At 37.6% G+C, this 15,635-nt stretch overlaps 1 protein-coding gene across 10 annotated transcripts in view; it reads left to right on the top strand.

The window, feature by feature from the left end:
* NCOR1 (nuclear receptor corepressor 1) overlaps positions 1-15,635 on the top strand; it is a 245,674-nt gene that overhangs the window by 194,044 nt on the left and 35,995 nt on the right. For all 10 annotated transcript variants that reach the window (XM_036278322.1, XM_036278328.1, XM_036278326.1 and 7 more), the window contains 7 exons: positions 3,990-4,110; positions 4,206-4,307; positions 4,959-5,059; positions 7,792-7,960; positions 10,010-10,150; positions 11,508-11,591; positions 12,362-12,618. In XM_036278322.1, coding sequence (XP_036134215.1) covers positions 3,990-4,110; positions 4,206-4,307; positions 4,959-5,059; positions 7,792-7,960; positions 10,010-10,150; positions 11,508-11,591; positions 12,362-12,618 — 975 coding nt within the window. The remainder of the gene's footprint in view (positions 1-3,989; positions 4,111-4,205; positions 4,308-4,958; positions 5,060-7,791; positions 7,961-10,009; positions 10,151-11,507; positions 11,592-12,361; positions 12,619-15,635) is intronic.

The raw sequence follows: 15,635 nt of genomic DNA, 5'->3' as shown, positions 1-15,635 counted from the left end.
GTGTCATGTCTGAGATTTCATTGCCTACATTTTCCTCTAGGATTTTTATGGTTTCACAAGTTGCGTTTAAGTCTGTTATCCATTTTAAGTTAATTCTTGTGTATGGTGTAAGTTGGTGGTCTAGTTTCATATGTTTTCGTTTCTTTTTTTTGCATACCTGTCCAATTTTCCCAACACCATTTGTTGAACAGACTGTCATTTCTCCATTGTATGCTCTTGTCTCCTTAGTCAAATATTAATTGCACATAATGTCTTTAGTCGATTTCTAGGTTCTCTGTTCTGTTCCATTGATCTATATGTATCTTCTTCTGCTTAGTACCAGGCTGTTTTGATTATGATGGCTTTTTGGTATAACTTGATAATATGGTATTATAGTCCCTTCAACTTTGTTCTTTTTCAATATTGCTGTGGCTATTTGTGGTCTTTTTTTGTTCCATATAATCTTTTGAAGTATTTGTTCTAGATTTGTGAAATATGCCATTCATACTTTAATAGGAATTGCATTGAATCTTTGGATTGCATTGCATAATGTGGACATTTTAATGATATTAATTTTTCCAATCTGGTTTTGTAATTAGGATTGTGCTGGTCTCATCAAAACAGCTTGGAAGTCTTCCTTTCACTTGAATTTTTAAAAAATAATTTGAGGGGAATAGGTGTTAGTTATTCCTTCGGTGTTCTGTAAACCTCCCCTGTGAAGCCTTCGGGATCCACGCTTTTGGTTGTTGAGAGTGAGTTTATTGATGACAGCTTCATTTTTCTTAGTTGTTATTGGTTTAAAGTGTTAAAGTTTTCTGTCTCTTCCTGGTTCAATTTGGGGAGACTATGTACTTCTAGGAATTGGTCCATTTTGCCTACATTGGCCATTTTTTTGGCATATAATTGTTCATAGTATTTTCTAACAATCCTTTGTATTTCTGTGGTGTCAGTTGTTACCTCTCCTCTTTTGTTTCTGATTTTGTTTATCTGGCTCCTTTCTTTGTTTCTTGGTGAGTCTGGCTGAAGGTTCATCAGTCCTGTTTATCTTTACAAAGAACCAATTCTTGATTTCATTGCTCTTTTGAATTGTATTTTATTTTATAATTTTTTTAGTCTCTGTGTCATTTATTTCCACTCTGACTTTAGTATTTCTTTCCTTCTACTTGCTCTGGGTTTTTCTTTTTGTTCATTTTCTAGGTCTTTAGGTTTTAGGGTTAGTCTATTGGAAATTTTTCTTGTTTCTTGAGGTAGGCCTATAATGCTATGAACTTCCTCTCTGTACCCATCTATTTAATTCATTTGATCTAGTGCATAATTTAGGGTCTCTGTTTCCTTGTTAATTTTATGTCTAGAGGATCTATTCAGTGATGTCAGTGGGATGTCGAAATCCCCTGCTATGATTGTATTGCTGTTGATTTGTCCTTTGAAGTCCTCCAGAAGTTTTAAAATATATTTTGGTGCTCCTATATTGGATGCATATATGTTTACCAAAGTTATATCCTCTTGTTGGATCGATCCTTTTAATGTTATGTAGTGACCTTCTTTTTCTCTTGTTATGGCCTTCATTTTGAAGTCTGTTTTATCAGATAGGCATATTGCTACCCCAGCTTTTTTTAAATTTCCATTTGCTTGGAAAATTTTTTTCCATCCCTTCACTTTCAACCTGTGTTTGTTTTGTTATAAAGTGAGTCTCTTATAGACAACATATATATGGGTCATGCTTTCTTTTCTTTTTTTTTTTGTCATTCAGCTTATCTGTTTCTTTTGATTGCAGCATTTAATCCATTTACATTTAAGGTTATTATTGATATGTACTTATTTATTATGTACTTATTATTATTTATTTATTATGTTTCTGTCTCTCTTCTGCTTTTTATAGCAGTCCCTTTAATATTTCTTGTAATGCTAGTTTGGTGCTAATATATTCCCTTAGCCTTTTTTTTTTTGTCTGGGAAGCTCTTTAGTTTACCTTCTATTTTGAATGATAGCCTTGCTGGATAAAGTAGTCTTGGATTCAGACTGTTGTTGTTTTTTTATATACTCACTTGAAGTCATTTTTGCATTCATCTTCAGATAGAGCGGGAGGAAAAGAGAGAGAGAGAGAGAGAGAAACCAATGTGAGAGAGACACATCAAGTGGTCGCCACCCACACGACCCCAACCGGGGTTGGGGACAAACTGCAACCAAGGTACGTGCCCTTAGCTGGAACCAAATCTGGACCTCTTTGGTCTACGGGCCAATGCTTGAACTGCTGAACCAAACCGGCCAGGGCCAGATTGTTTTTTATTACCTTGAATACTTCATGCTGTCCCCTCCTGGCCTGTAATCAGCTGTTGAGAAATCAGTTGACAGACTTATGGGAACCCCTTTGTAGGTAACTTGTTGCTTTTTTTCTTGCTGCCTTATTTTTTTGGTTCAGATAGAGTGGGAGAGAGAGGAAGAGACAGAGAGAGTGAAGAGACAGAGAAACATCAACATGAAAGGGAGACATCAAGTGGCTGCCACCCGCACAACCAACCAGGTCTGGGGACAAACTGCAACCAAGGTACCTGGACTGTAGGCCAATGCTCTAACCGCTGAGCCAAACCGGCCAGGGCTCTTGCTGCCTTTAAGATTCTTTCTTTGTCTTTAATTTTGGCATTTTAATAATGATGTGTCTTGGTGTGGGCCTGTTTGGGCTCTTCTTGCTTGAAGCTCTCTGTGCTTCCTGAACTTGTATGCCTTTTTTCTTCACCAAGTTAGGAACATTTTCTGTCACTATTTCTTTAAATAGATTCTCTAACCCTTGCTCACTTTCTTCTTCTTGTACTTCTGTGATGTGGATGTTGTTATATTTCATGTTGTCCCATAGCTCTCTTAAAATGTCCTTCTGTTTTGCCCTGGCTGATTTTGCTCAGCAGTTAGAGCATTGGCCCGCGGACCAGAGTCCCGGGTTCGGTTCCTGCTAAGGGTACGTACCTTGGTTGCAGTTTGTTTCTGGACCTGGTTGGGGTTGTGTGGGTGGCAACCACTTGATGTTTCTCTCTCTCTCTCTCTTCCTCCCTCTCTCCCTCCCGCTCTATCTGAAAATAAATGCAAAAATGTCCTCGGGTGAGGATAAGAAAAAAAGAAAGAAATGTCCTTTTGTTTTGTTTTTTAATTGTTTTTTCCTTTTAAGTTCTGTGATTGAATGATATATATTTTTTTCTGTTCTTCTAATTCACTAATTCAATCCTCATCTTCATCTGAGCTGGTTATTTCCTCCAGTGTGTTCTTTATTTTTGCTATTTCATTCTTGATTTCCAATTGTTCTTTTTTCATTGTTTCTGTATCTTTTCTATATGCTGTTGAGCATCCTCATAATCATTGCTATGAACTTTATATCTGATAACTTGCTAATCTCCATTTCATTTAGCCTTTCTTTTGGAGAATTCTCTTGTTCTTTCATTTGGGATTTGTTTCTTTGTTTCACCATTTTGGCTGTCTCAGCAGGGTTTGGTACCTACCAAAATCTCCCTGTGTGTATAGATGTTCAGCAGATGTGGCTCCCTCTGATGGGTTTGGTTGTGTATGGAAGGGTCCAAGCTGAACATCAGTGTCTGGTCTTACTCTCCCCGGTAGAGTAATAGGCCAGGCAAAGATTCAAGTATCCCAGAGCCCCTGCCTTTACCCAGCTTCATTTTTTAATCTTTTGCATGTATCTGTCCAGTTTACAAAGAGACTGTCTTTTCCCCATTAGATATCCCAGCCTCTTTTGTCGTAGTTTAATTCACCATATGAGCATAGGCTAATATATAAGTGTAGATTAATTGACATTTTTAATATTGACCGTTTTATTAATTTTGTATTAGTTGGCATTTTATTAATTGACCACGTAAACACAGATTACTTGACCATATAACCATTTTCTTGCTTTACAAATACCTATTTTAAAATGTGGGCAGTAAATTTCTGTAAACAGAGATGTGAACATTAAAATTATAGTTGACCTTTGAAAAGAGTGTTATTTAGTCTTTTAAAATTATTTTTAGGGAACACCTGGCACTTATTTGACTTCTCATAATCAGGCTTCCTACACTCAAGAAACAACTAAGCCCTCAGTGGGCTCTATTTCTCTTGGACTGCCACGGCAACAGGAATCTGCCAAATCAGGTCAGTGAGTACATATTCATGTTTCTGCATTGGCAGTATCATAGTCAGTAACTCAGCACTTGATCTCTATATTTTTCTCTTGCTTTTGTCCATAGCTGCTGTGCCGTATATCAAGCAGGAAGAATTTTCTCCTCGAAGCCAAAACTCACAACCTGAGGGTTTATTGGTCAGGGCACAACATGAAGGAGTGGTCAGAGGTAAAAATATGCTCTTTGGCAGAAATATTAAACTTTTGTCCCCAATAAATTTACTAAAGTAAGCAATTGATTTGTTTTTGTTGTTGTTGTTTTTTTCGTCTTGTTGTTGTTAATCCTGACCTAAGGACATTTTTTCATTGTTTTGTTTTTTTTTGAGAAAGTGGAAGGGAGGGAGATAGAAAGAGACAAACATCAATGTGTGAAAGACACATTGACTGGTTGCCTCCCACGTGACCCCAGCTGGGACAGGGATCGAACCTGCAAATTAGGTACATTCCCTTGACTGAGAATCAAACCTGTGACCCTTTGGTTTACAGGCCAGCACCCTAACTGCTGAGCCAAACTGGCCAGAGCAGTAATTGATGTGTTTTAATGGTGGGTTTTTAAGTTAGAGCCTTTAAATTCTAAATTTAAGTTTTCTTTCCATATAAGAATGATTTAGGAACTTTGAAATTCCACATTTTAGGGCCCTTTGTAATAATTGCAGTATTATTTTAAAAGTACATTTTCATAAACAAAAAGTATTTTTTCTGCTGTTGATTTCTTCTCTTCTTATCCCTCTCCCAAGAAGGGGCTGATTTTTGTTTTTGTTTGTTTGTTTTTTTGCAGGGGTAGGGGATGTAATTTGCTAATAATTTTGTTTTTATTCAGGTACCACAGGAGCCACTCAAGAAGGAAGTATAACCCGGGGAACTCCAACCAGCAAAATTTCTGTGGAAAGCATCCCATCTCTACGGGGTTCTATCACTCAGGTTAGTTACAGTTATTTCTGTAATATTGAGAACACTGGAGGTCAAGTCTCAAGAGCTTTGGCTGTTTTAGCGATATAGTTTTGTGATTAAGTTGTTCATTGCTCTGTGTTATGGGACTGGGTTTCAGTGATGATAAATCCCAGATCCATAAATTATCTGCATAATGACATTAATGTGATTTTTTTTTTTTATTCTCACCTGAGGACTTTTTTTGTATTTATCTTCAGACAAAACGGGAGGGAGAGAGGGAGTAGGAGAGAGAGAGAGAGAGAAACATCGATTTGAGAGAGATACATTGGTTGCCACCTGCATGACCCCAACCGGGGCAGGAATGAGCCACAGCTGAGGTACACGCCCTTAGCAGGAACCAAACCCAGGACTATCTGGTCCTCGGGCCAGTGCTCTAACTGCTGAGCCAAACCAGCCAGGGCATTAGTGTGATTATTTTTATTTCAAAATGTATTATCTATATTGTGGTTCTTTTTAAAGGTCAATTATTTGAAGTTGGTAGGAGAAACAAACTCCTATTGGTGCAGCTTTTACTGTCTCCCTGGCAAAGCTTTTACCATATGCTCAGCTTAAATAGAAATTGAGAAGAACATCATTGTAAAGTATTTGCTTGTTTTTGCCTTTTGTGAAAAGGAAGGTCTACAATCTTAATATGTAAGCTGCCTTGCTAGACTCTAAAGCTAAACTAGGAAGTATGGATGCCATTTTAAACACCAAAAATCACGTATCTTCTTCCAATTTTAGGCTAAATAAATTGCCATTTTTGAGTAATAAAAGGTATTTTCCTCAGTTAGATGTTAATTTTGGTTTGAAATGTAAAACAGTCCTTATCATCTTTATTGTAGATCTGGGAAAGGAAAATTCTTTGTTGGGGAATTATTATAAACAGAGTTCGGTACTTTTGCACATTGTACCTATCACAGATTTTCTGTTCTGTTCCTCTTTCTTGTTGTTCCTGTTCCCTAGGACAGTGTTTGTTAAAGTGTGGTCTCCAGAACCAGCAGCATCAGTGTCACCCGAGAAATTGTTATATATAAATGAGCCCCCACCCCAGATGTACTGAAATCTCACCCGTGGGGATAGGACACAGCAGTCTGAATTGTTCAGCCCTCCAGTGATTTCTGCTGCATGACAGTTTGAAAACCATGCTCTAGGACCTTGCTGACCAAGTGTAGTTTGTGCCCCAGAGCATCAGCATCACTATGAGCTTGTTAAAATAATGCAGAGCCCTGGCCGGTTTGGCTCAGCAGTTAGAGCGTTGGCCCGTGGACCAGAGAGACCCGGGTTTGGTTCCCGCTAAGGGCATGTACCTCAGTTGCAGTTTGTCCCTGGCCCCAGTTGGGGTTGTGTGGGTGGCAACCAGTTGATGTGTCTCTCTCACATCGATGTCTCTCTCTCTCTCTCTTCCTCCTTCTCTCCCTCCCACTCTATCTGAAAGATAAATGCAAAAATGTCCTCAGGTGAGGATTAAACAAAAAATAATGCAGAAATTTCAGTCCTCATTTTAGACTTGTTGAATCTGAATCTTCATTTTAATAAGGTCCCCACAGTAATTCCTCCTGAAGACATAGTTTATAGTACATAGCATATAGTGTTCTAGAAAGTTGCATACTAACTCTTCAGATCTCTTCTTCCACCTTAGACCCAAGTATATGTCCCCCTGAAATTAGTTTGTAGAATAAGCAAACACTTTAATATAAACAGAAGAAAAATAAATGGTGTATGCATATATTTTTTTTTTCTTCATTTTCATTCTAGTATCCAATCTGTGGGTAGGAAGACAGAATGAACTAGATCAAAGGAGACTAGGCTTTATCTGTTTATTTTTAAATCAGTCTGACATGGTTACCTTCAAAATAGATATGAAAAATTTCCACATGTTTTGCTACTGAGCTCATTTAATGGCTAAATGAGTAAATGTATTGGTCTCATTATTCTTCCTGCTGTGAGCATGTCATTTCACATTGCCCTGTCTAGAATTTTGGGGACTTGAAATGTGTGAGTGGGCTAGGTCTGGGCCTTCCACTTCCATTTCAACCCAAGAAGCTCACTTGTACGAAGTACTCTACGTACTAGGTTTCGTGAATAATTTTCCCTGGAGGAAGGGTTTACTGCTTAAAGGAAGGGTAAAAAGAACCATGGTCATAGGCAGTCCAGAAGAGGACTAATGATGGTGAAAATTCAGGTGATATGGCCTAAACTGAATCCATATTACAAACTGGAGGCATCTGCATCTTTTTCCCCTTTCTCTTGTTGATGACCAGAGGTCTAACCCATAGGACAATTTGGTAATTGAAGGTTGTTTTTTCCTCTTACCACATTATGAGAAAGTTGTGGTACAATGTAACTTACTATCTTATTTTTATTAGAAATTTTGAAAAAGCTTTATTACATTTGCATGATGTTTAGGCCTTAAAACAATTTTTTTTCCTCCAGTTAAGTCCTTTCATAAAGATTTGACTTCACGGTGAGAAGGAGAACTGATTGAAGTCATGGATTTATCAGCATTTTAAGAAGTTTTATATGTCAGTGTTCAAGGGTTAAGATACATAGTATTTCTTGGTTTATAAAAACTTAATGTCTGATTTCCTCTCATGTGCTTGATTTTTCTTTGAAGTTGTGGGTTAATCTGACTCTTGGTGTGGTAAATTAAATTTTGAGTATCTTGCATTTCCACTAAACTCTAGTGACTTTTCTGGTACTTATATTTGATTTGATGGCAGGGTACCCCGGCTCTGTCCCAGGCTGGCATACCAACTGAGGCTTTGATGAAGGGACCCATTTCTAGAATACCCATTGAAGAGAGCAGTCCTGAGAAAGGCAGAGAGGAAGCTGCATCCAAAGGCCATGTTATTTATGAAGGCAAAAGTGGACACATCTTATCTTATGATAGTAAGTATTATGTCTCTATAGTGAAGCTAGTACTGTAACGTGTGACTAAAAACATGGCCTCTGGTTCCCCCCATACTTCCTTTAGGGAAGTTAGTTTCCCTTCCCTGAGCCCAAGTTTCCTTTATGTAAAAGGGGTTAATAATAGTACCTTCTCATGAAACATTTGTGAAAAATTAACTAAGACAGTTGATTAACAGTGCAGACCTCATACTGCTGCCAAAGTGGCAGCTAATGTCAATTCAATTTGTTGATTTAGCCTAGGAAAAGAATATTTGTTAACTTTAATATAATCACTTTTATTTTAAAGAGATTCCTATTTTATAAGTTAAGCATTAGGGAGTAGATGAATAGTCTGATAATCTTGGAAAGGGTATTGAATGTAAATTCTCCTTAAAGATAACTATTTTAATGTCTGTATGAAAACATTTCTTTAGATGTACTTTTCAGTTATATTTTCCCAGTAACATGATTTTACAAGAATGACTCAGTTATGGCATAAAAACCAAGTGATAAACTGGATTTGAGTTCTTATATGCAATTGTTTTTATGATCTGGGTGGTCATTAGTCATGCTTTATCTTTCTCTTCAAATATAAAGAAATAAAGTATGTGAGCACATAGTGCCTGATGCGAAATATATGTAACTTTCTTCTTTCCTTCCTCTTTTGTTGTTTTAACATTCTGGCATGTATTGATTTATATTTTGTTTCTGGAGAAAACCAGAAATCTGGATGTCATCTTTGACTACTCCTTTGGAAGCTTTCCACATTCATTCAATCAGTCACCGAGCTGTTTCTGTTGTCTTTCCTAAAGTCTCTGGAATCCATCCATTTCTGTTTATTCCCCACTGTTAACATCATCTTTCTTTTGGATGGCTTGGTAGCTGCCTAACTGATTTCCCTGCCTTCAGTTTTAACCCATAGTCAATACTGTACATCATGCCACTTCCTACTTGACTCTCCATTGCCTTTAAGGTTGTTGTAAGCGCCTTACCTTCGCTTCATCACCCCTCCATGATCTGCTTCCAGCTTATCTCTTCAAATTGTTCCCTTCCCACTTTTTCCCTTAGCCTCTTTGCATTTACTCTTCCTATACTCTTTTCTCCCATCTTCCCTCTACGCATTGGCTATTAGCTGAGTTCATTTGTTCATTCATTCATTCATTCATTCATTTGAGGGAGAGAAAGAGAGATTTGTTGTTCTACTTGTTCATGCTGATTGGTTGCTTCTTATATGTACCCTGACCGGAAATCGAACCCCTGACCTTAGTGTATTGGGATGATGCTCTAACCAACTGAGCTACCTGGACAGGTCAAACTTAAATTATTTTAATGTACAATACTCTGTCTTACCTTGGGGTCTTTGTGTTCATTGTTGCCTTGGCCTATATCACCTCTTCCTCCCTTTTCTTTTTTTTTTTTAAATTTTTTAATTGATTTTAAGAGAGGAAGGGAGAGGGAGACAGAGATAGAGACATCAATGAGAGAGATACATCAATTGCCTGACTCTTGCATGGCCCCCACTGGGAATCGAGCCTGCCACCTGGGCATGTGCCCTGACTGGGAATCGAACCAGGACCTCCTGGTCCACGGGTGGATGCTCAACCACTGAGCCATACCAGCTGGGCCCTCCCTTTACTTTTGACTTAAGCATCTCTTATTTGTCATTCAGTTCTCAGCTTGAACATTACTTCTAGGCAGCCTTATCTGTACCTTTAAGTATTAGGTTTCCCTTCCAGCATTCTCATAGCACATTGTACTTCTCTTTTCATAGTACTTATTATACCCTGTAGTAATTGCCTATTAACTTATCTGTATTTGCCATTATTGGGTAAGTTTCATAAGCAAAGGGACTTAATTTGTTAACTTCAATAAATATATTTGAATGAATGAAAACATTTTTATTACTATCATTTCACAGATGTATATTGTAGGTTAAGACTAGTTTTTATATTATTTTTATAAGAAAGACTATGAAATTACAATAACTTTTCTTTCTGTACAATAGGCCTTGAGCTCTGTCTGAGCAATTCTTGTTTCTATATTCTGCAGATATTAAAAATGCCCGAGAAGGGACAAGGAGTCCGAGAACAGCTCATGAAATCAGTTTAAAAAGAAGCTATGAATCAGTGGAAGGAAATATAAAGCAAGGGTTGTCAATGAGGGAGTCTCCTGTATCAGCACCGTTAGAGGGTAAAATCTTGTTTCCAGAACAGCATTTAGATATGTTTCATTTTGTATAGTAGATTTACATTGTTGGGATAGGTTGTATTCAATCTGTTGTTTTTACCTGAAATTTATATTAATATATAAATGAAACTTGTATTAATATTAATATTAAGATACTATTAATATGTAGGTGCTACATTAATATAAATATAAATCAGGTGCTACATGACAGTGGAGGGAAGTAAAAATTAAACTTAATTGGTCACATTGTAGGTAACTATTAGAATGCTCATATAGTTTGTAGATATTTTCTGTGTGAGTTAAATGAAGTTAAAATGTCAAATTTGTTATGAGAACTTTGGATTGTGAGGCAGATAAGCTGGTGTAATGGATTGAGCAAAGACATGTATTTGAATCACCCTTTCTTGGTGAATTTCTCTGAACCTGTTTCTTCTGTAAATTAGGGGATTGTACCTACTGTGTGAGGTTAGAAACAGGTGTCCAACCTGTGCTGATCATATGATAGGCATTCAGTAAATGATAGTATGGTTTTGTTGTTTTAATAACACTTTAACTCTTAACCTGACTCAACTATTTAATTTTAATCTAGATGAAATACTAAAAACAGGGTAAAGACTCCTCCATTTATCAACAATACAGGGTGGGATAAAAACTGTGACTGTGAAATACAGAGTTTATTCTTGTATTATTATTTACTAATTCCTATTTTTCATACTAACAACTGTAAACCTACTTTTGCCTACTCTGTACACATAGAATGTGAAACTTAAGAGCTTATTTATGACTCTTTAATTTTGATTCGCATGCTGTTTAATGTTTTATCTGTTTTTGAGATATCATTTGTGTTTTTCTCTCAGATATATTTCAAAGCTAAACAATGATTTTCAGTCCCTTTGTATTTTCTCTCCCTTGATAAAGAAGCATTGGAATTTTAGGGTTAGTTTTGAAAGTGTCTTTCTTTCCTTTTTTGAGCTATAATAGATGTCTTTTGTGGCCATTTTCTATTTTGGAAGATTATTTAAAAAGGAATAGGTGATGTCATGTGTGGTACTTTCAACTTGATTCAATGACAAGCTTCTGAAAAGCTCACCAATTTAAATTATCTCCCCTTTTTTCAGTTACAGTTGACATTCAGTATCATATTAGTTTCAGGTCTAAAGCATAGTGCTTAGACATTTATATTATGAGGTGATCCGCTGATAAATCTAGTACTGACCTGGCACGATACATAGTTTAAAATGATATTCCTTTCTCCGTAGAAGTTTCATCAAAAATATATACTCTAAGGTTCAGTATAAAGTATATGTGGATTGACATACGCATTGTGTGTAATACTTGAATTGCTTTCTTGTTTTGAAAGGGCTGATATGCCGAGCATTACCCAGGGGGAGTCCTCATTCTGACCTCAAAGAAAGAACTGTGCTATCTGGTTCCATAATGCAGGGTAAACATTTTACTTGTTTGTCACGACTGCCTCACTGACAAAGTAGTTTCACATTAATTTGCAGTGCTTGAAACCTGTTTTTTAAGATATTTTCCTCTTTGAAATATTAGATATTTAAATCTCAATTACAAATCTTCTGTTTTCTGAGCTACATACTTTATTTGAGGATGATAGCTGCCTAATCTTTGAATATGAAGACATCTTTGTTATGTAAGAACCATTCTGTCATTGTGACAAATGGTGTATTAAAATCTGAACAACCGTAGCCCTGGCCGGTTTGGCTCAGCAGTTAGAGCGTCGGCCTGAGGTCCAGGGAGACCGGGGTTCAGTTCCCGCTAAGGGCATGTACCTCGGTTGCAGTTTGTCCCCGGCCCTGGTTGGTTGTGTGGGTGGCAGCCACTCAATGTGTCCCTTTCACATCGATGTTTCTCTCTATATATATTCCTCTCTCTCCCTCCTACTCTACCTGAACAAAAAAAAAAGGAAAAATGTCCTCGGGTGAGGATTAAAAAAAAAAAAAAAAAAAATGTGAACAACCCTAAAAAAATGACTGATGAATATTTATTTACTTGAAGATGTTATAAACAGAAAATTGATTAGAAACTGCAAGATGACAAGGCATTACTTTTTCAAACTTGTTTAAAATTGTGGTAAAATATATGTAACCAAATTTATCATTTTAACAATTTTTAAGTGTATAATTCAATAGCGTTGTTATGTAACCATGGATGGTAGTTTAATAAGTATGTTTCTTGAATTCTTACTTAAAGGCACACCAAGAGCAACAACTGAAAGCTTTGAAGATGGCCTTAAATATCCCAAACAGATTAAAAGGGAGAGTCCTCCCATACGAGCATTTGAAGGTGCCATTACCAAAGGAAAACCATATGATGGCATTACCACTATCAAAGAAATGGGGCGTTCCATTCATGAGATTCCACGACAAGATATTCTAACTCAGGAGAGCCGAAAAACTCCAGAAGTGGTCCAGAGCACAAGGCCGATAATTGAGGGTTCCATCTCCCAGGTAACTGGATCGTGGTTCTTTTTGTCAGTCATTCCACTTGAGACTGTGATGTTTATGAAACATTTAATTATGAGTAGTTCTTTTGAGGTCAGAGCTTTTGGAAGTAAACATGCTTTATTGTTAGTTTTTATTATGTTCATAGTGTGGAGTGTATAATGTGGGACAGTATGCAACTCAGGACATGCACATAGACAACAAAGATCACTACATCCAAAACACAAATTTGAAAGAATATATGCACGCCTATGATCATTGAAGTATTATTTACAATAGCCAAGATGAAAGCAACCCAAGTGTCCATCAGTACACCAATGGATAAAAAAGTTGTGGTACAGCCCTGGCTGGGTAGCTCACTTGCTTCAAACATCCTCCTATACACCAAAAGATTGCTGATTTGATTCTTGGTCAGGGCACATACTTGGGTTGTGGTTTTGATCCCTAGTCAGGGCACATAAGGGAGGCAACCAATTGATGTTTCTCTTTCACATCAGTGTTTCTCTTTCTCCCTCCCTTCCTCTCTCTCTCTAAAAATCAATAAAAACATATCCTCCGGTGAGGATTTAAAAAAAAGTTGTACCTGGCCGATGTGCCTCACTGGTTGAGTGTCTACCCATGCACCGATTTCCAGTCAGGGCACTGCCCAGGTTATGGGCATGCAGGAGTCAACCAATTGATGTTCTCTCTCATCAGTGTTTCTCTCTCTCTCTCCCTCTTCCTTCCTCTCTCTCTCAAATCAATAAAGAAAAAATATATTTTTTAGAAGTTGTCACAAATATATACAATGGAATATTACTCAGCAATGTTATTCAGCCATTAGAAAAAATGAAATTGTACCATTTGCAATAGTATGGATGGGCCTAGAGGAAATTACTAAGTGAAATAATTCAAATACCATATGATTTATCTTATGTGTGTAATTAAAAAAACAAAATAAATGAACAAACAAAACAAGCTTATAAATAAAAAGAACCAACTGAGGGTTATCAGCTGGGGAAGGGAGTTGGGGGGATGGGTGAAAAAGGCAAAGGGATTAAGAAGTACAAATTGGTAGTTACAAATTGGTAGTCACAGTGCCCTGGACAGTTTGGCTTAGCGATAGAGCATCATCAGCCCACAGACCAGAGTCAAGGGTTCGATTCTGGCCCTTTTCAGGGTCATGCGGGAGGCAAGCAATTGATGTGTCTTTCTCACATCGATGTTTCTCCCTCTCTTCCCTCCCACTCTAAAAAAAAAATCAGTGGAAAAATATCCTCAGGTGAGGAGTTTTTTTTCTTTTGAGTATTTCTTTAATATTACATTTAAATATTCTCTTTAAATACAGCATTATCACAATGTAAAGGACCTAAAAGGCAAAAAAAATTTTTTTGTTTTCAGAGGACCAGACAAGCTTTGGATTCACATTGAAAATACTACCTGTATATAGTGAGAAAGGAAATTTGAAAATAATGAGTTGCAGTAGGTCATTTGTCTAGGCCTGGATGAAGCGGGACTGAAGCTGCCTGCTTCTATGATCAGAGGCCTAGTTTTTCTAGCAACCATGAGCTCTAATTGTGTCCAACTCAGGTAGCACCAGAAATGAGATGTACTAGGTTGTAGAACAGGCCCTTTGCTTAACACCAGTTAATGCTAAATGTTAAAATTTAGCATTTAAAAGCTTGGGATTAGTGTGAGTCAGAATTGTCGAGTTAGTGAAGGATTTAGATTAAGAAACTAGTTTCTTCAGAAAAATTATCTGGGGGTTGACAATAAGTTTAATAATTAGATTGAAATTCTGGGTTTGATCCCAAAGGCTAATGCGTCTCTTATTGAGCAAATGGAATCACTTAAGGGATGAGGAATCCTTCCTAAGGAGGGAATGTATAGAGCTTACCCTTCCCTTCCAACACAAACTTTCAGAAAGATTTTTCTCCAGTCTTGTATTTGATGGGACCGGTGTAAGGTGGTGTAGTGCGGTTCAATTTGGGGTAGCATCTATATTTCAGGTACCTAAGACTCACAACTCTGTCTTGTAAGGTTAGAGGATGGGGAGCGTTAAGGACCTCTATACTTAAGAACTCTCCTCCAAACCCTGCAAAAACAGGAACGGGAAGCGGAATGGGTTAAATGATGTATCTGTGTTAAGTACTAGGCCTAACAGGCTCAGTTTAGCAATTTTACAGGTGAAATGCTGCTGACATACTGAAGGTTGCTTTAAGACACCAAGACCTTAATATCCCACAAGAAAAGACTATGAGCAAGATAAGTAGGAACAGTTATATCCCCCACCAAAAAAAGTTTTTCACTTTGTTCTTCCCTGGTTAATAAACCATACCAGAAGTGAAGCAAGGTGTAAAGGATGTTAGACAGTGTTTTGCTCCCTATGTCTCCATTTTAAAACAAAGATAACTTTGCCAATGAATTCCATGGTGTTCAGTGGAGCACATCCAGGAACGTAAGCGGGATGTGAGGGGAATAGGAACAGCATCTCCAGATAGAAGTAAGAACTGAATTTGAGCCCCACTCTACAGACCTCAAAGCTTATTATTAGATCTTGAATTCTTTGGGACCTGGGAGTTGCATATAGCATTTAAGAATTGGTTTGGCTTCTAATTTTTAGTATCAAGATGGAGGGGTCCAAGAAATATTTACAATTCTTGAGGATGAACTGGAATAATATAAGAACTCCAACCCTGTATATCCAGGGACCACACCAGGGTAGATACAGGGGGGAAAAAACCCACTGGTGACCTTAGATTGCCACATCTTATATTCCTTTAAAGCTCAAATCTCCCAAAGTGTGTGTGGGGGGGGGGGGTGCGGGGGGGGGCGACCTGGGTGAAAGCAAGCATAGCACAAAGTCATCTTTCCAAACAGCAGCCTGTTCCTGCTGCCTCCTTTGGACACACTTAACACTCGTATGTCTCCTATGGGACATGTGAGCTCAGCCTGTCAGAGCTAGTGTTAGACACACACAGAAGACACGGGCTCTTTATACCACATCAGGTGAGGATTTAAAAAAAAATAGTCACAGGGCTGTA

Source organism: Molossus molossus, unplaced genomic scaffold (assembly GCF_014108415.1).
Source record: "Molossus molossus isolate mMolMol1 unplaced genomic scaffold, mMolMol1.p scaffold_m16_p_27, whole genome shotgun sequence".
Classification (NCBI taxonomy): Eukaryota; Metazoa; Chordata; class Mammalia; order Chiroptera; family Molossidae; genus Molossus; species Molossus molossus.
This window is presented reverse-complemented; position numbering and strand designations above follow the sequence as displayed.